General features: G+C 31.9%; 1 protein-coding gene across 1 annotated transcript; it reads left to right on the top strand.

Moving 5' to 3' along the window:
- Nucleotides 1–2,907: 2,907 nt before the first annotated feature.
- Nucleotides 2,908–14,398, top strand: LOC126718213 (protein ACCELERATED CELL DEATH 6-like). Its single transcript, XM_050420305.1, has 3 exons — nucleotides 2,908–3,822; nucleotides 4,001–4,533; nucleotides 13,569–14,398. The coding sequence occupies exons 1-3, from the start codon at nucleotides 3,027–3,029 to the stop codon at nucleotides 14,271–14,273; spliced, it is 2,034 nt and encodes a 677-aa protein (XP_050276262.1). The 5' UTR covers nucleotides 2,908–3,026; the 3' UTR covers nucleotides 14,274–14,398.
- Nucleotides 14,399–21,918: the final 7,520 nt, after the last annotated feature.

Raw genomic sequence — 21,918 nt, forward strand, 5'->3', positions numbered from 1 at the left:
TTTGCTTATTTAACAGGAACACTTAACAGATTGTTAACAAAATACCGAATTGACAACAAATGAAAATTAGAGAATTGAAATGACAAAACTGAAAGTTAAAGGACTGAAATGAAAAAAGTTGAAAATTAAAGGGTTAATTTTGCATTTTTGTCTTTTATCATTATGCTTGGAATGCAAATAATTCTAGAGAATTCTATTCAATACAATTCTCTCTCTCTCTCTCTCTCTCTCTCTCTCTCTCTCTCTCTCTCTCTCTCTATATATATATATATATATATATATATATGTTAAGATTTGAGCTTTTCTTCCAACCTTTCATTTTTCTATCACGGTATCAAAGCTAATTTCCATGGCTTCCACTGCCTCTACCACAGCTTCCTCATCAAGCACTAGCTCACCTTCCATATCTCACGCTCCATCTTTACAATCTCCATTGCTACTCGTCTCAAACGTGTCAAATCTGATGTCAATCAAGCTTGATTACACAAATTACATTCCATAGAGGCATCAACTTGTCACCATTCTTGAAGCTTATTCACTATTTGACCATATTGATGGCACTGTGCCTCAATCATGTCAATTTCTCCTTGACAATCAAGGACTTTTCTATTGTGAATGTGAATCCTGAGCATTCAGCTTGGAAAATCAAAGACAAGGCCATACTTTCTTTGATTAATTCCACTCTAACACCACAAAGTTTCTCTCTAGTAGTTGGAATCACAAGCTCTAGAGAGATTTGGAATACTTTAGAACAAAGTTTCTTCTCTACTTCAAGAGCCAATATTCTCGATCTGAATCTGGAATTGCAAAGCCAAAAGAATGGAAGTGACACTATAAATGTGTTCTTGCAGAAGATCAAGATTGCAAGAGACAAGCTTCTTGTAGTAGGAATTGTAGTTGATAATAAAGAACTTCTCTGCATTGTTCTTCGAGGCTTGCCCAAGGAGTTTGCACAGTTCTGCTCAACCATACATACAAGAAGTGATCCAATCACTTATGAGCAACTCTCCATTATGTTGCAAAGTGAAAAACTAGCAATGGCTAAGAATTTTGAGGCTATTCCTCAATCTTTAGCTTTGCTGCTAATTCAAGGCCAAACGTAAGCAATACTTGGAATCAAGGTTCTAGAAGAGGAAGGGGTCGAAATGGCTCCAACAAAGGAAGAGGTGGTGGCAGATAACAATAACAGTGGTGGTTCTTCTCATCAGAATTACTCTCCACATCAAAATCAAACTAACTCACAGTTTGGAAATCAGTCCTTAAGAACTAATTCTAATCGTCCTGTGTGCTAGATTTGTGGGAAAACTAGTCACCTTGCACTGGATTGCTATCACAGGATGGATTTTGCTTATCAAGGCAAAAATCCTCCAACTAAACTTGCAGCTATGGCAACTGCATCTAATGCTGCTATCACCAGCAACCAAGATCCATGGTTAGCTAATTCATTGTGAGGAATGGTCAAGCACCTCACAGCCAACTTGAACAATCTTTCCACTCCATCTCAGTATAAGGGTGCTAAACAAGTCATTGTGAGGAATGGTCAAGCACTTCCAATCAAAATGGTGTTGCTAAAAGAAAACACAGGCATATCATTGAGTGCTCACTTACAATGTTATCTCTCTCCAAACTTCCCCTTTCTTAGTGGTCATATGCAGTTGCAACTGCAAGACTTCCCACACCTAATCTGCATAATAAGTCACCTAATCTGCACTAGGTCCTCTATTACTTTCAGCCTTTTCTGACTCAGATCAAGCTGGTGATCCATATGATAAACGATCCACTACAGGCTATTTAGTTTATTTCAAGTATAGTCCTATTACCTGGAGTGCCAAAAAGCAGCTGACTGTCTCCCTATCTTCCACAGAATCTAAATATCTAGCTATTGCCTCCAATGCTGCTTGGCTTCGTCAATTGTTGAAAGATTTGGGCATTTTTCTTTCCAATCGACCCAAACTCTAGTGTGATAATGTTTCTGCCTTAGCTATTGCTTCCAATCCCCTTTTTCACGCCAGAACGAAGCACATTGAAGTCGATTACCATTTCATTCAAGATTGAGTTCTTCAAGTTAAATATATTGCCACTGATGATCAATTGGCAGATGTATTCACTAAAAGCCTTCCCACTGCTCCTTTCCTATTTCTGCGAGCCAAAATCATGCTGCCTATCTCCCCCATGATTTTGAGGGGGGAAGAAGCCAAAGCCATCTGTCCAGTTCATAGTCAGATTCTGATCCTGGTTCAAAAAATGAGCACAACGCCTACTTAACGGTAATATATCAAACCGTACCATTTTCGTTTTAAGTAGCACGACGTCGTTCTGTTTTAGACGAGTTTTATATTTTCTGTTGAGACCAACATGACGTCGTTCCAAGATTCCTTCCTCAACTCTGTTTTCTAGTTATCAAGACTACCAGACCTCCATGGTTGTGCTGCTGATGTGTTGAACCAATCCAGATAACTTCAAACTGATCCAGATAGATTTTGTAACAAACTTGATATTTATATAATCTATTAGGAAAGTTAGTAACAGATTGTTATTAGGGTTAGACCCACGTGATCAATTGTAGAACTCTATAAAAAGAGTCTTAATGTACATTTTATCATTATGCTTGGAATGCAAATAAATCTAGAGAATTTATCTCTCTCTCTCTCAGTTCTCCCATGTATTCAGAACGAATTTTGAATCATTTTTGTGTAACTTAGAAATGTATAAGCATGACTCTGGTTATACTAGTGTATTACCTATAGAAGGAAAGTGAGAGCCAACGCAACATAAAAATGCATTTACTACTATGTATTCCATAAACTGTAAAATTTTATTTGCCGAATTGCTCAACCTTTTTGCTTGTTAGTTCGGTGATTCCTTTACTTAATAACATGCAAAATTCCGATACCTGTGACCAATATTTTACCAAAGACTCTAAAAATTAGCGTACCCGTTTTGACAGGTCTAGCGAACCCAATCACATTTTGGTGGACGTTAGTGAACAGCAATCACCTAGAACTGTTTCACTTGTGAAACCCTCAATGGCGAGTACAGGCTCCTCCTCATCCCAACCGCGTCGACGGGCTCGCCGTCATGCATTTGATGCTGAAATGGAAAACGAGCAACTGATGAACCGAGAAATAGTTGGGGAGGCTGAAACGGAGAAGGAGCTAGAGAAAGAAATAGCAGCAGACAATAAGCCTTCCAATATCAGTACTGAATCTACTGATGTTTCTAGAACGGCTCGAAACATGCATCCTGATTTGTACATGGCTGCAAAACGTGGGGACATTGATTTCATCAAACAGCTGAAAGATGAAGATATCGAATGTCCTATTTCCTACCAAGAAACTCCCAAATCGAATACAATTCTTCATATTGCTATAAGCTCAGGTCACTATCAGCTTGTGGAAGCGATCCGTCAAAGCCACTATGAACTTGAGCTGAGAATTAACTCTGATGGTGATCTTCCTCTCCATGTAGCTACAAGTGGTGGGCATTTGGATTTGGTAAAAAAAATGGCCGGTACTGAGTTACCAAAGGTGAAGAATAATGAGGGGAATAATCCCCTTCACTTGGCCGTGATAAACAAATACAAAGTGGATTTTAACTTGGTTTTGAAAAGTAAGTACAGTGAGATGGCTGATTTCTTGGTTGAGCAAGAACCAGAAGTGTCATATTATCTGAATGAGGAACACAAATCTCCTCTATATATGGCAGCCGAAGCAGGGGATGTAAAACTAGTAAAGCTCATGATTGAAAAAGCAAATATAAGTCAGATGCCATCTGAGGAAGTCCAATTAATTGCTCACGCTGCCATCACTGGGAAGAACATAGGTAAGTTTACTAGTGAGCTACTTCACTGTGTTTCAATTTCAATTTATGCTTACGGAGGAAACTAACAAAGTATATTGGATTTGGATGAACACGTTTCTCATTTTTTATCATAATTAAGGTTGATAGTTAAAGGTTTTCCCATTTTTTCAGTGAATGATAGTTCTTGTTTATGTACTAGGTGTCTTGGAGAGTGTTTTGAGCAGACATCCAGAACTCATCAAAGAGAAAGACAACAAAGGGATGACACCTCTTTCCTATGCAGCATCCATAGGATACCTTGAAGGTGTTGGCTACTTGTTAAACAAATCTACATATTGCAAATATGAAAGTGACCAGAATGGTTCTTTTCCAATTCACACAGCATCCAGTAGAGGACATATCAAGGTAATTCAAGAGTTTCTCCAGCGATGTCCAGATTCGGTTGAGTTGCTCAACCATCAAGGTCGAAATATTTTGCATGTAGCTGCTATGAATGGGAAGGCCAAAGTGGTAAACTATATCCTTAAAAAGCCTGAGTTGGAAATGCTCATCAATGAAAAAGACAAGGATGGAAACACCTCTTTACATTTGGCGTCCAATACGAAGCATCCTCAGGTCGTGAGCATTCTGACATGGGACAAAAGGGTTGACTTAAAGTTGTTGAACAACGAAGGCAAGACAGCTCTTGACGTTGCAGGAAAGTACAGCGGGAAGGTGCCCTCATTTCGAGAGGTATGTGATTCTTGAAAGTTTGATAAAATTGCGTACCTAATAGCAAACTCTGTTTTAGATAACCTTAGAGATATAAGGCCAAGTCCCTAGACTATTATAAATAGTCTAAGATTTAGTGTATTAAGATTAGGTAAAGTAATCTTAATCCTACTTATGGTAAACGTACTTATAGGAGTATGAGTAAAGTTACTCCAAGACTAGTCTATGATTGGTCTAAAGGGTTAGCATGTATATATATCTCAATCGGCTTAAAGTTAAAATATAGCCAATCAAGGGCTTTTTGCTATGTATGTAAATTGTTAGGTCCAACGTTTACTATTAAAAAAAAAAAAAAAATTTGTTAGGCCGAACCATATTAATTTCTTTCTCTCTCTTTCTCCCTCTCGGTCTTCACTTATTGAGTTAGGCTAGGGATTTTGGTGGTGCAGTGTTGTATTCCATGTTCTTCAGATTAGGTGGGGCGATATAAAAGGAAAAGCAATTGAATATTCAAATGATAAATGTCAAGTTAATTGATTCCTTGGATTTTTTTTTTTTTTTGGTTAAGGAAGAGTGGGTGATTTACGGGGCAGATAAGGTTAGATTTTCAATAAATTAAAAGAGTAATCTATATATATCATCTATATATATATATAAAACCGAAACTTTTGAAGCTTCCACAATTTTCCACGTTAGCACGCATTAAAAAAAAAAATAAAACAAAAAACAATAAAACCAAAACCAAAAACAAAAACGTCAAAAACCCATTCCCTACCCAACTCTGCCTTTTCTTTCCATGCTTTCCCTTTCACGAATACTCTGCCATCAGCTCCTCCTCAATAACACCCACGGCAAGCCAATCAGACCCACGGCAATTCAACACCCAACCCATCCAGCCTACCTTTCCCGATCCTCTACCTCTCCCTCTCCACGGCAAGACCCAACAGACACCTTCTTCAGACCACCGATTTGCCACAAACTTCTTCAGACCATCGATTTCGTGGCTTTCCTACACCCAACCCATCCGGCCTACCTTTCCCGATCCACAAACTGACCACCGATTTGCCACAAACTTCTTCAGACCATCGATTTCGTGGCTTTCCTATTGTCTTTAATTAGGTTTTTTTTGTCAATTTAAGGATTTCGTCTTTAATTAGGTTTTTTTTTTTTTTTGTCAATTTAGGGATTTCAATTCCTAACCCCTTTTTCTCTCTATTCTTTTTTGTTGAATTCAGGGAAACACTCATAGAAATTAAAATTCTACAGGTTTTGTAAGAAAGTGGAGATGTATTGAAGAGCCTCCCAACCTTCAAAATCTGACAACAATCCGGTTTTGCTTTACCTTCAGGTTTTGTTTTATTTTGCTATCTAGGTTTTTTAGCACATCTGTATTCGTTTGCTTTATTTCTAACTATTTTAGTGTTCTCTCAATTTGAATTGTAACGTTTGCCTCTGTGATTTTAGTGTAGTTATTATATCAAAGAATGGAGATTGGAGAGCAAAATCTAAATCCCAGCGCTAAAATCAAAGAATATGCAATTGAAGCCAGCCTTCTTTGAAGAGCAAATTCTAAACCCGAGGTAAGAATTTCAATTGAAAGACTATCTACATATTATTATTTTCAACAATCGTACTTATTTTAGGATAAGTGCTCCGCATATTAGGCCAAGAGCAGCAGCTTTTGTACTTAGGTTTTTTTGAGATTAGCGTGGACTTATGCCTATGTCTTAGCTGTAAAGGATTAGGAGAAAAAAGTTTTAATTTTGGAAGCTAATAACCTGTTGTTGATGATTTGATGCTTGTGTTTGTCCTTTCTTCCTTATGATTCTAAGAGTTTGTTTGGCTAATTTACTTTGTTCAAACACAATCTGTATTTTGTAAGTTTCACTCAAGCCATAAATTCAACGTTTTTGTTTCTTTTGCAGGAAAAAAAAGTTTACATCATTGGTATTGAATTTTTTTTTTTTTTTTTCATCCAACTTAAAATTCATTTAAAAATATGTAATATGCCATTTGATTTTGCATAATGATAGAGGCATTCATTAAGGCTTGCTATTTGTTAAGTCTCTCTCAACCCTCTCTCTGAATCTCTTCCTCAAATTTATAATATCTAATACCATGCCCATCTTGCATAATCATATATAACTGAGTTATATAACTTATATTTTAGACCAAGTTACAATTTCAACAACAAATACTGACATAGGAATTATATTTGTAGCCTTTTTGTAATTTTCTGTGGCTGAATTCTTTTAAAATAGAGTTCCGAACATGTTTATATCTATAATTATTTATACCTATGAATTGATTTTCTCATGCTCAACCTTTACCACTCCGATGCAAAGAATTATTGTAGTTCTTAGCCAGTATTGATCATATCATTTGAGTTTTGCATTTGCCTTTGTCTCTGTTTTTCTGCTTGCAATATCCCAGCTAAATATGGACATTTTTGTTTCTCTATATTACTGTAGTTCTTAGCATGCATGGATCATTCTTAATCATTTAATGCTTTCATAATTTTCTGCACATTTTGTGTTAGCATCATTAGAGATGCTTTGGTGAGAAAGCATATAAAGTCTTTGGAGGTTATTTTCCTTACTTTGAAAAGAACAATGTTAGTCGAAGATGCATATCAGTTTTTTGATGAATTTATTGCAAGAGAATGGGTGCTCAATGGCACTAAATTAAGTGATCACATTATTTTTTATGGATATGACTACCATCCTTTCACTTCTTTCTTTTCGCATATGTGTGTGTGAATCATGTTGACAAAATTGTAAACCATGATATTACTAAGAATAATATCCTCCTAGCATGTAGTTGAATCAAAATAAATTAGAGCTTTTTTTCTTTTTATTCTTTCAATTATTGTAAACAAATGTAGGAAATGCGGGTTATTTAAAAAGAGAATTTGTGATTTTGATTATATAACAAAAAGCTTTGAGTTCTGCTTTTGAATCTTTTTTTTTTTTTTTTTAATTCATGCAATTATTGATGCTCGGTTGAATTGTAACTCTATTTAGAATTTTACACATTAATTTTGTTTCAGATTTGTTCACTTCATAGAAATAACATTATCTTATGCTGATTTTGTTTGATGATGTGCAATGTTATAAGATGTCAAAATCCAAGAAAGTCTAAGGTGTTTTTATTTTTCTTTTTCTTTTTTCTGCATAGTAAGAGCACACAACTACGAAAGGCAAAACCTACTCATATGCATTTTAATGAGCAAGACGCTATAGTTGTAAAATGAAATTATAAGATTTTATCAGCTTAATTATAAGATGTAAGGTGAGTTAGGTTGCTTAGATTTTGTGTAAATGTAATATTTACTAGAAACCACTTTTGACGTGCAGGTTTAAAGGAAAGAAATGAGATTTTAGAAGGAGAAAGCTTGGGTCAAAATTGTCTAATTGCAGTTGCTATTGGCTTATGTGTAAATTAAATGTCTAGAAAAAAGATAGATGTGGCAATAGTGTTTATTGAAATTCTTGACGCATTGAATGTTTAGGAGCACGATCTCCAAAAATACAGTAGAGCGAAAATTAGATTCGTGTAGTGAGGTTGATTTACAATTAATATGAAGTTGTATGTTTTTATTGTTGCAAAATTAAACAGTTGCAATTCTTTGTAGATAGGTTTTTTTTTTTTTTTTTTTTTTTTTTTTTTTTTTTTTTTTTATGGAAAAATCAACCTCTTCTCAATTCCTTTAGCCTTTTCTTTTACTGTGAGGTTGATTAATTATTTTTTTATTTAACTATCCCGTGCATCGCACGGGTTAGCGACTAGTATTATATATAATAAAAGTTGGGCTTAGACGCCGTAGTTACGCCACGTGGCTTCACCAAATTGCAAAAATTTTAATAAATTTTTAGATTTTAAGAATAGATATTAGATATATACATATTTTTTGGATAAATATGACAAATCAATAACAGTTGTGTCTATCTAAAATGTTATCAATAAACCCTAAAATCAATAGAATATAATTACCTAAGGATAGAATTCAAATAAAAAAGAGATAAAAATTATATATAATGAAAGTTGGGTTTAGACGCCGTGGTTGCGTCAAGTGACTTCACCAAATTGCAGAAATTTTAATAAATTTTTAGATTTTAAGAATAGATATATATATACATATTTTTTGGATAAATATGACAAATCAATAACAGTTGTGTCTATCTAAAATGTTATCAATAAACCCTAAAATCAATGGAATAGAATTACCTAAAAATAAAATTTAAATAAAAAAGAGAGATAAAAAAATGTAAAAAACGTTTCTTTAAAAAACGTAAAAGGAAAAAATTTAGATCTAGCTAGGGATTTGTTAAACTAAAAATAATATAATAAAATGAGAATAGAAGGAAAAGCAAATAGAAAAGTTGTGCACTGTTAAGAAATTAAAAATTGAAATTAGAAAGAGACAAAACTATGAACAAAACGAAACAAAAAATAAAAGAAAATCAATTAAGCCATTCTGTGGAGTGAAGGTATTGACGGCAGAACGAATATATGGTATAGTAAGAGGGAGAGAAGAGAAATGTGAGGGAAAAAGAGCCGGTTAGGGTTTTTTTATATAAAAAATAAAATAAAATAAAGCGTTAGGTTAAAGGTTTTTTTTTAATTTTAAAATCTATATATTTATATCATATCGTATTATAAAATAAAATAAAATAAAGTATTTGAGTTTTACCTAAACTGCTTCTTTTTGTTCATATCATCTTCTTCACAACTTAAAATTCCCACTATATATACACAGTTTTTTGGTATTTCATTATTTTTACTACGTTCTTTACAATTATTTGTTATATTCTTCCTTTCTCCTCTCTACCCTACCTACAACCTTGCAGGTAATTTTTTTTTTTTTCTTTCATCAAATTGAATAGATTTTGTACCCTTTTATTATATATAATATGATTTTTATCAACAAGTTTTATAAATAGGCTAAAATTCTATGTTTAATCATATGTTTTAGTGTTTTTTTTTTAAAGTCAATATAGCAAGCAATATATTTGTATTTTTTAATTTCTTATTACATGATTATTTGTTGTTGACATCAATATTTTATTATGGATTTAATTTGTTATGGCTTTTGTTTGGTGCTTTGTTCCATGTAATCTATATTCTTTAATTAAAAGCAAAATTTGCTGTCAAACATGAAATTGGATACGAGAGAATCCATCCGTCCAAATTTCTATGTAAGTCTATCTTTACTTAACTCTGGTTTTTTTTTTTTTTTTTTTTTTTTTTTTAAGTTCAAAAATTTGGATATTTTTTCATTAATGAATTGAGGTTTTGGCTTAATTTTGTTTCAACCGTTTCAATTATTGAATTCATTATTTTTTCATGTATAATATTAATATCTGTGTTTTTTTATGATAAAAAATTAATATATGTGTTCTTAAAGGCTAAAACACAATACAATTACAAACATTACTTTAAGTTAGGATGTTATATTTATTTATTAGTAAGTTAGAATGTTACATTAAGTTAGAGTATTATATTTTTATTTATTATTAATTTAGAATGTTACATATGTATACATATGCTGGTTTAGAGTTGATATAACTTATAACCATTTGAATGAAATAAACACTAAAACAAATTATTTAAATATCAAAATAAGAAATAAAAATTAAATTTCTTTTAAGTATACAAGTACAATTTATTTTTAATCTTAAATTTTGAATTAATTCTTTTTTTCATTTTATTTGTTATTAAATTTAATTATATTATCAAAATATTTTTTATTAAGCTGTGCATCGCACGGGCATAATACTAGTATATATATAAAACCGAAGCCTCTAAAGCTCCCACAATTTTCCACGTCACCATTATTTTCTTTTTCTTTTTATTTTAGATTTTATACCTTATATATTTATTATTTAAATAACAAAAATAATTCATACTTAAACGGTGAAACCCCCAACTCTATTTTTTAACCCTAAACTCAAAACCCTGAAGGGAGCCATTGTCTTTGCTCTGAAGATTAACACCAATGTGACTGAGGTTGAAGGAGATTTTGCGGTTGTTATCAATTTCCTTAACTCTGAAGGTTGCTGCCTGACGGGTTGTGTTCATGTGATTAAAGACTCTCAGGTAGAAGTAAATTAAAGATATTAATCCTAAGGACATATCTCTTTTTGTAATATGTGACAAAGTTTTGATTCAATAATATCACGGTCTTGATTCAATAAATCTTTGGTTTTCAATGCGTGATTTTCTCCACCGTTGCCAACCTTTGCTTTCCAATGTAATGATTTTGGTAGTGTTCCTCAAGGTAAGCTTTCTTTTTCTCTTTATTTTTTTGGAGCGCTCATCCTTATGAAGAACACTGATTGTGTAGGGGTTATAAAGGTATTATATGAAAGAATTAATATATGAAGAACTATTATTATTATATATTTTGGATATTGTTGGAAGTTTTTCAAATCTTAATTTATGAAGCGTGAGTAATATCTGAAGCATAAGTTCAGCCATTGTTCTCCCTCAAAAATAAAAAAATAAAAATCAGCAATTGTGCAAGTTAACTCTAATTGTTAAATATATATATATATATATATATATATATATATATATATATATTTATATATAAAAAGTATATTCTTTATCTCAAGAGATAAAGCAACCTACTAAACAAAAAATTTTGGTCTGCTTTTACATATCTCATAATGTATTCAGTTAGTTTGTAGCATTTACATTATAGAATAATAACTACTACTTATGTGTGTATTGCTCATACAAAATAATCTATGCTTTTGATAGTTTTGTGTTGAAGTTGGAAAAGCTGGTGTGTATTAGTTCCCATTTTATGAAGTGGTGGACCTAGATTTGGTTTGTTATCCATTTATGCTTTTGACAATATTTGATTGATGAAAATTGTGGTTATTTAATTTTTCTATATTATTGTTTTAGCTCTTACTAAATTATCAAATAGTCATAATACAATTGTAGGATAACTTATGTCTCTTAAATTTATGATTTGATTCCCTACAATATTTTTTTGGTTAATTGATATTGGTCTTACTTTACAAGAATCTAAAAATCTTGATACTAGGATTTGTGGTAAGTTCAACTTTAAGTGGAAGTCCAGTGAAATATATGTATTCTTGCATGATCAATTTCTTGCAGTTATTGTTGTGTGCTTATATTGCATCTTTTGATATGAAATTGTTGTTTATTTTTGTGTGCCACTTTCTATTTTGGTGAGCCTCTTACATATTTTCAAAAGAATGATTGCATCATTGAAGTAAATATTATGCTCTTCCAAGAATATAAATTCCTTTATAAAAATGTTGTCCTTAGTGTAGTCATCATAATCTCTCTCTAAATGTAATTCTTATATAATTATATTTGATGATCAAAGTGTATTCTCAACTGGTATTGTGAGGTGAAGTTTGTATATATATATATTTTTATGAACTTTTATATATAAATTGAATTACTTATTATCATTCATTTTTAAGTCACTATCTCTTCAAGCAAAAAATATATTTTTTTTATTAAATTATACCGTGCATCGCACGGGTTAGTATTATATATAGCCTTTGACTTTTGGTTAACCTCTCCACAATTTTTCCGCATCAGCATTTTTTATTTATATATTTTAATTTGATTTAATTATTTTGATTTTATAGTACCAAATTGCAGAAAATTTGAGGAGGGAAGAGAGAGTCCTAACAGGAGTCTCTCTCTCTTTTTTCCTTAATCCTAAAGTCTTTTTTTTGTACGTGAGTCTTTTTTTTTTTTTTTTGAAACCTAAAGTGAGTCCTTTTTTTTCTTTTTCTTTTTCTTTTTCTTTTTCTTTTTTTTTTTTTTAAATTCTAATGTGAGGTCTAATTAAAAAAATATATTTTTTTTAATCTTAATTCTAACGTAAGTCTCACAAAAAGTCAAAAACTTCATTTTTATATTAGATAATAATAATGATGTGGCAAGCTTTAAGAATATGAGAATGCAATTTGTAGATCTACTATCAAGATAACATATATTAGATTGGTAATAGATATTAGATTTAATTGCAGTTGAGTATTATGTGAAGTCATCACCATAGAATAGCCCACGCTGGGATGTATTATGTGAAACCAATGATATGAAAGAAAAAGAATTTTTCTAAACTATTATATTGAACAAAAAATTACTTATTTTCATTCATTTTCAAGTTATACACTTTTTTTTTTTTTTTAAGTCAAGTCATAGAACTTTAAGCAAAATAAATATTTTTTATTTTTATTTAACTATCCGTGCATCGCACGGGTTAGCGACTAGTGTTACATAATATATATATATATATATATATAATAATAATAATAATAATAAAAAAACTTTTTTTATTTTCAGAATAGTTGAATTGACAAGTTTTTGCTAATTTTCATTTAGACCCACATATTATTTATGTATTTACCACTAATAACCTACCATGTCAAGTTGTAAAATTTTGTGTGCCTATTCTCTATAGACTTTCTCCACGACTACCTTAGCATAATATGACATGTCATCATAATAGTCAATCAATTCAAGTCAGGTTAGTGGGATGAGAAATTTCCCCACCCGACTCCTAACTCAAAACTTAATCCTTAAAATAGCTTGGGCCCATCATCTGCTCGACCCATCTTATGAAATTGTCCGTGGTCCTTCTGTTTGGAACGGGTTGGAAGGGTGGGCCGCGTCTCCTAAGTCTATTAGCAATCCTGATTTCTCTGCATTTCGGCTCTCTTCTTCTTTCTTCCCTCTCTCAACCCAACATATTAACTTAACTTCAATTCTAACAAATATAAGTGTTTGTGGAGTGTGAGAGGGAGGAGGGGGGGTTCAAGTCTCTCGGAGGGAAATTTACACATATATACACTTAAATTATGCTAGAGTAGAATTTTTCTTCTATATATATATATATATATATATAAAATAAAATAATTCTAACAAATATAATGTAGAATGATACCATTGATGTTAAGTTACTAATTCAAGTGGTGACCACAAAAGCTATCTAGTGGGGATAATTGTTCAGTGTGATCAACAATATGGTTATGGAAAAATGTTATTTATTTACCATGCAGCGATTGACATGGCTAGCCTTGAGATACGCCGGTGCCCCACATGCTGCTCGTCGAAGCACCACCAGGGAGAACCCTCCAAGTTCAAATCCAGGGGAGCCATCTAACATGGACAAGAATAAGGACGCCGTGAAGGAGAACTTACAAAGCTCAAAGCCAAGGGAAGCACCCAACATGGACAATTACAAGGATAGGGTCAACACTCTATTGTTGGTTGCAACACTTGTGGCCACTGTAACCTTTGCTGCAGGTTTCACTGTGCCAGGCGGCAACGATGACTCTGATCCACACAAAGGCATGGCAAAATTTCTACAACACCACTTGTTCCAAGCATTCATTATCAGCAACACCATAGCTATGTATAGTTCTGTTACTGTTGTTGTTGCACTCATCTGGGCACAATTAGGTGATCTTAACTTGGTTATTGCTTCCCTTAAGTTTGCCGTGCCAATATTGGGACTAGCTCTTATTATGGTCTCCTCATCATTCATGATTGGTAGTTATTTAATGGTGAGAGGCCTCAACTGGCTTGCTTATGTCGTTTTGATCATTGGATCATTCTTCATCCTCATCCTCACGATACTATTTTTGCCACTTTGTTTACCAAGTTCCTTACCCCATCCCATTTTTCGCTACATTGTCTACTACCCATTTACCCTTTTAATAATAGTTACTAAGAGTAACGCTAATGATAGGGAAGAAAAATAATTTCATTAATTTCTGCATTTTGTATTGTATATTGTGTGCTATATATTGCTGAACTCTGGTCATTTAATAGTGTGTGTATTGTTACAAGTGTTTTATTAAGGAGTCTCATTGTACTTGAGGAGGATAAAATAAGTGAAGGACAAGGGTGATGGGACACGTTTTGCTGTCAGCATTTCTAAAGAGCTGACGACGATTTGGTGTGAAAGAACTTCGCTTTGCCGTCAGCATTTCTAAAGAGCTGACGGCGATATGGTGTGAAGGAACTCCATGTAGAGTACCATAAAGCTGGACATCCTGAAGCTGATGGTGCTGAATTTGACGGAACAACATAGACTGACGGCGTCAATCATTGAATGCTTGATCACCACGTTTGCGTGTATAAGTAAATAACTTGCTCCCCACGCTTCATGAAACCTAAGGACTCCTATATGGAAAGAATCCCGCAAAATACGCCCAAGGAGACTCCTATAAGGAAAAGACTTCTACTCCAAGGAAAAGGAGGCAAGCCCTACTACTATAAAAACCATGCTCCCTCACAAACCAAGGGACGCATAATTGACCCTCTCTAGCACTCTAGAGCAGTGAGAATAATTCTGACTTGACCTTCGGAGGGTGTTTGGCCGGTACCACACCGGTACTCTCTGCTAGGTCCTTTCTTTTCATTGTGCAGGTGCCGTTTGTAGTGCGCGAGAACTGTGCGGCTTACTGGTGGTATTTTCGGCATCATCAGTACTATTAAAAACTAAGTATTGATTCTTAAGGAAGCTTGTATTCTTACTTTATTGTATTGGCTCTTAAGGGAGCTTGTACTCTTATTTTATCAATGCATTTTGTGTGAAATTTTCTTGATCGGACTGTTCTATAATTTAGAAGTTGGTTCAGACCAGAGTCAGTACTATTAATTCTTTTGATTTCATTCCATTATTATTAATTTCTCATTCTTAATGCAAAAATGATGTCATCAATTCATTATATAAATGAGTTCCTCCAAAATTCAACCTACAACTCTTGTAGGCTGTAGCCTTAATATAACAAAATCTTCATGCGGTTGTATGAGAGGAATAGATTGTATGTGGGCTTACTGAAACACTACGTAGAAGTATAGATTGTATGAGAGAATAACATTTAGATATTTGAAACATTAGAAAAACAGACATATTAAACTGGAAGTGCAAGATTTGAATCAAACACATAAATTTGCAAAAATGAAATCAAACATTAAAACGGCATAGAAAATGAAAACCAAAAAACCAATTTGATTTTTCAGATTCATAGAGGGTGAGTGAATTTGGTGTTCGTTGGCAAGCATTTAACTATCAAAATTGCCTAAAATTATTATTTTTTAATTGGTTATCTATTTGAGTTTTCTTGTCATTGAAAAAAAAATTTATTCATTGCCAAAAAAAAAAAAATCATTGGTATTGCTTGTAAAAGGTGTAATGTTACATTTCTTGGAAACAGGCTTAGGTGCACTAGACTCAATCCTTGTCCCATATTTTGTTTACTTAGGAATAAGATTTGAAACTATAATAAATAAATTAATCTAGATAGAGTTTGAGACTTTATCTCAAGTGGTATTCTTGTATGGGTAGAGGAGAAGACTCTTTTAGGAGAATATGGGGTGAATAGTTTGGTAATTTCCTTGGGTTGAAAGATACTAGTATATGCGAGTCAAGTGTTTTTCTATTGTTTAAGTGAGAAAGTACCATAGGGTGTATTAGAATTTTAGAATTGTGAATGTCTTCTTTGTAAGTTTCTAAGTTAATATTGAGGTTTTTTGTTATTTCAATTTTATATTTGCTATTTTATTTTCGTGTGTATAATGAGATTTCAGTTAATTTGTATTTGGAGTGTATGTGTTTGTGAGGTATAGTTATTAGTTAGTGCTAATTTTGAGAATCTTTTTAGTATAGTTAATGAGTTTTGGTTGATTGTGACGGTAATTCATATCATTGATATTGTACTTTGATCGACATTGGTTGTAAATGTAGGCAAAGAGCATTATTGTCTTCTTCTTCTTCTTTTTTAGTAAGTATTGATTCATTAACCCAAGGACAGACTATGCAGTCCCAACTAAGCCATTTTCACTATATTTTTAACCGCTTTAATGCTTCACTTAGTTATAAGCTCACATTACTAAGCTTGGTAAGAGCATTATTTTTCTTAAATTCAGGTTTTAATTTAATTTATTTTTTAGATGAAAATGCATGTTTTAATTCATAGCTCTAAACCTTCTCAAAAAAAAAAAAAAAAAAAAAGGCGTAGCTCTAAACACCAGATTAACTTTATGAACTGGTCGGTTGAATTCCAAGTTTCCAACGCAAGATAAAACAAGATGTACGGTGTGGAACTTATAGTTTGGGTTCTCAGATAGCAAATGAAGTTGGGCCTTGTGGTTTGCATCCATTCCAAAATGAATTGAGGGCCATGTATCAATTGATTCATATACTGCCTACATTAATCGATGTCAAAATGAGTGAATGTGTTCAAGAAATGTAATATAGAACCTTCAAAATTACGTCATGTCTCTTGATAACAAATCAACAAAAGTTGGCCAATGAACTTTATGTTAAATGGTTATTATTATTATTATTATTATTTATTTTTTGAGGTGTTTTCAATATAGACGTCTAAGAATGATTGCCCATTTCCTACTTAGAATGTATAAAAAAGTCAACAAAACCTTGATGATCCCTCAATAAAAGAAAAAACAATAGGTTTGAGGATACAAAATTTTTCAAAACTGTATATTGGGGTGGAATATTACAATAGTTGCAAATAAAAGCATTATCACTAATGTGGTCATGTGAAAATGATGTTCTTACAACTTTCTACATCATCAACGATTATGAAAATTATTGTACCTATAAACTTATTTAAATGAAAAAAACTAAACACTTTTTTTTTTTTACGACTAAACTAATCCATGTGTCTTCCAAGTTCCAACCGGTTAACATGACTACTAAAAGAAATTGTTTATATATTATGATAGGTGCTAATAAAAGTGAGGTCAATACTGAATTCATACGAAAATAATGTTCTAATCACAATATAATTATGAAAATTTTTGTACTGCAACTCACTCATATAGAATAGATAACATTTTTTATTTTTTCATTAAGAATAAAGTAATTCCAAAGTTTCTTCCAACCACTTGACATGACTACTAAAAAAATTGTACCATTGGGTTCTTCAAATTTGGTTCGTATAATGCAAGAAGTATGTGGTGATCAAAAGAAAACGAGGTAAAGCCTACCTAACGAAGAAGAAAAGCCCAAATTCACGGTTCAAGAACATGGTGCCTAATCTTTAAATAAGGTGTTCATGGGGAATTGATGTTTCATATTGTACAGGCTTTAATCTTGCATATCTATAATCTATATCCACCCTGTAAAGACATGGACTCCACATTGTACCATCAGTACTTTCATATGACTCTATTTTTAAAGGTTTTGCCTCACCTATGCTCTATGCATAGTTGCATACCCAACCCATGTGGAAGTGAAAGTCCTAAAGAATCTCCTTTCTTAGGAGATAATGCTTAAAAAAATTTAGCAAGTTAATAAATTTTCATCTTTTTCTTTGTTTCCAGACATTCAATTACAGAGAGAGTATATTTACTAGTTAATTAGTTGCCTTTTTAGTTCAGATACTCTCAATAAAATTTGGGTTTTAAATTTATTGTTACAGATTAAATTCTATAAAGATGTGGTATATAACTCATATTTTACCCTTCTATTCTCAACATGTCACATCATCTTATCACAAATCTAATAATAAGCACAATCACACTCAATCAATTCTAATTCTCATATATAAATCCAACCAAATTGGAACTTTATTGAGATGTTATTAAGTGTGATAGGATGTATTAAATTTTAAGTAAAATACTGATGTGAAAATCTCTTATTAGATGGTGTAAAACATGAGTTTTACAACCCATTGTTACCAAATTCAGGCTTTGTTTGTTATAGTTTATATCTTATGTATGATTTTTTTTTTTTTTTTTTTTTTTTTTTGAGAAACAGATAACTATGAAATTGTAAGCTTGCTTATGGCCTTATGGGTTATAATATATTGATGTCCTAAACGCACACCAATAAATTGCAATATATTTATTGCAATGGTAGAGGAAATTCTTGCTGCAAAGATTTAGCCAAAGCAAAACTAATGCAGGGGTCTTCCAAATCTTTTTGCTGAAGGGTCTTCCCAATCTTCATTGCAATGGAAGAGGAAATTCATAATCAACATTGAATTACCTTTTCAATTTCTACACTAGTACTCCTATTTTTAGCCACAGCAAAACTAATGCAGCAATTGTAATCTTACTAAACCACCCCTAACCAGCAAAAAATATCTTCTTTTTTTTACTAGAAAAACGCATAAAAGGCAAAAGCCTTTTCAGGAAGAAATCAAATGCTTCATGATCGCTTCATTGGCACATTTATTTTAGATTTTCTTAGCATTTTCAACGTAGACATTTAGAATTTAATTAGAGTATGCACTTGAGCCTTAATTCTAACTAAACAAATTTGCTACATGAACAAGAAGATAGGGTCTAGGAGAACAATTTGGTAGGACATCGAAGAATAAAAAGTCCTAAGAATTAGGATTAGTGGACTACATTAAAAAAAAAAAAAAAAAAAAAAAAAAAAAAAAAAAAAAAACCTTATTTAATTACACCATTAAAAATATGATTAAAAAAAATTGTACTGGCTATATGCATGTTGTGAGGTTAACAGTCGAATCCTCTTTTCTGGAATCGAAACAACAAAAACAGGACAAAATCTAAACGTTATACGAGAAAGCCAGTACAAATAGTAAAGTACTCTTTATCTTTCTATATACTTCAACATTGACAAGAATACTTATTATATATATTTGTACCACAAAAGTGACTGAGCCAGAGTTTTTGTGGCCATTTGACTGAAGAACAGAGAACCCTATTCACCTTTTTCTTGGGTCAGAGAAAACATATATATTTACGGCCACATTATTGCATGGACATGCTGGTATCCTTTACCAATTCCTGTTTTATTCCTTATGGGGTAGAGAAAGAGACACCAAAAGCCACCTCTCTTTTGAAAATGAAAGTGGCACTACATTTACATCTTAACAAACATAAAGATACATTAATTATGCGATGCAAGTATACATATTCTTATTCTGTTTCGGTGTTTCCAAAGTGAGAGTAGGGATGAACTGAAGAAAATCCTTTTAAAAGAATGATAAACCAATACCTTATCTTGACCATGGGTCGCCTAATAAAGACTTTTGTCATTGAGTATTAGATTTAAGAATCTCATCTATACTTTAAATATATATATATATATATATATCGTAAAACCAAAAAACTAACTTATTAGTATTTTAATCTAATATAATAAAAAACAATCATTGTGGAAATGACATCATAGATTCAAATCTTATTATATCTATAAAAATAAAAAATAAAAACTAAAGCTTGTGTCATATAATAATATTTGCTATTTAACACTTTCTATACTTACAAGCAATAAGATTATAAAATAATAATGATAAGTATTTAGTTTTGTTTTTGATGAATAATAACTTAATAATTAGTATATAATGTTGGTATTTAAGTTTTATTATATTTTATAATTGTATAAGAAATGAATTTATGAATTGCATGGTAAATTACATTTAATTGATTTGAAATTTAGTATACTTAAGCATTAAGAGAGAATATAATTTAACAGTGAGATTTTAAAATAAGGATGTAATTAAAAATTATCATATTGTATATGACTAATATTATACAATATATATTAATTGAAGGGTTTGCTTAAAGCACTCATGATTCAAGAAATTTTTTAAGTAAAGAAGTCGTTCTTTGAAGAAGGAAACGAACATATTAGAGTAAACGTTACAACATGGTACAAGTAATGATCCCCATGTGCCCCCAAATATAAACTGATTATCTTATAAACATAGGCCTATCTATAGCGTTGCCCTTTGGCTTTGGGTCATTAAGTAATTACAAGTAATTATGGGTGATTAAGTAAACCCCATCCCTTGTAGTGGAAGTACACCCCAGATCATGATAGGCACCCTTATGCTGGAGGACATGCATGCCCGCACTATGTAACATAACATGGGTGGTTTGTAGAAGTGATATGATGATGACCACTATATCACTTTCTTTCTTTTCAATTTATAATCACCTCTTTGCTCCATTTTTTGTATAATTAAATTCAATTATTTCTAAGGAAGGATTTGAATATTAAACGTTTAAAATATCAAAAGATGCAAAGTTGAATTATAAAGACTCTTAGAGTTTGTTTGAGATGTGATGAAAAGTTCAATTTATTTTAATTTTAGCTTCTTTTTGGTACTATTCATGAGTCTTATTTCACTTTTTAATACTATTTATGGGTTCCATTGTACTATTCAATTAGCTTTTAACTTTTTTTTTTTTTCACTTTTGGTAAAAAGTTTTCAATTTCAACTAAATAAACTGTTTCAAAAAACCACTAGTTTTGTTAGTTTTGCTACATTGTTTTGATACAAGAAAAGCTTGGAATCCTTTGACCAATGTCTAACATCAAAGGCAGTACTACAATTGTTTGGATCCACCTTCCATAAAGTTGAGGTCCCTAATTAAATCTTTCATTCCTGTCCTTTTGGGGACCAGAAACCCACTTTTATTTGTGTATATAAACCTTGAATATTTATTGGGGAAAAAAAAACCCCTGAATTGTTTAATACCAGGACTGTATATATTTTTCAGCTACAAAATTTTTATGACCTAGCCAGTACTAGGCTACTAGCTAGGAATTACATGTGCGAAACATATCAACTGCTTATAATCATATCAAGATCATATACCAGGTACTAGGTAGGGACCTGACTCAACTTATTGGTCTTTATCACACTAACTTCACCCTTTTCTTTTCTTTTTTTCACGCCTTGTAATTTGTATGGAACACACAAATTTCTTTTTTTTTTTTTTTTTTTCTTTTTTTTTTTTTTTTTTTTTTTTTTATAATTGTTAATAATGATAAGTTAAAATTTGAGTAAAATTATGTTTACACTTCCTATCATCAGCATCTCACATTATAATTAGCACAAATCATAACATATTATCTCAAAAATTATGAATTTTTTTTTTTCACTAAACTTATCGAATACGAAAAGGCCAAAGAAATTTTTGTATCACTACACTTATCGAATACGAAAAAGGCCAACGAAATTGTATTATTGTACTTCGAATATTTTGGGTTAAAGGCAAGAATCAAACATGTTGATGTTGTTCAGGAAACCTTTGTGCCACGAATTACTAAAAATCATTGGCTGGTGTACTGCCTAGGACCAAGACAAGCAGATAAAAAGTAAAATGATTCATCTAAAAATAAAAATTAAATGATAATTACTTTTTGCTCGGAATAATAAACCTAGCTTAAAATATTTTCTTGTTGGAAATGTGAATGTTTCCGTGTAACTGTGTAAGTACATTTTTCTAATTATGCTTATTGTCAAAGCAGACAAAACCTACTTGTTAGGTTCTAAACCTTCCCTTGGAGATCATAGCTAGCTACCTAATTGAGTTACTTTTCGAAGTGAAATTACTTGCACTACAGGGGCAACGTTTAAATTAATGCATTGATGCCTTTAAAAAGTTTTT

The sequence above is a fragment of the Quercus robur genome, chromosome 1 (genome assembly GCF_932294415.1).
Source record: "Quercus robur chromosome 1, dhQueRobu3.1, whole genome shotgun sequence".
NCBI lineage: Eukaryota > Viridiplantae > Streptophyta > Magnoliopsida > Fagales > Fagaceae > Quercus > Quercus robur.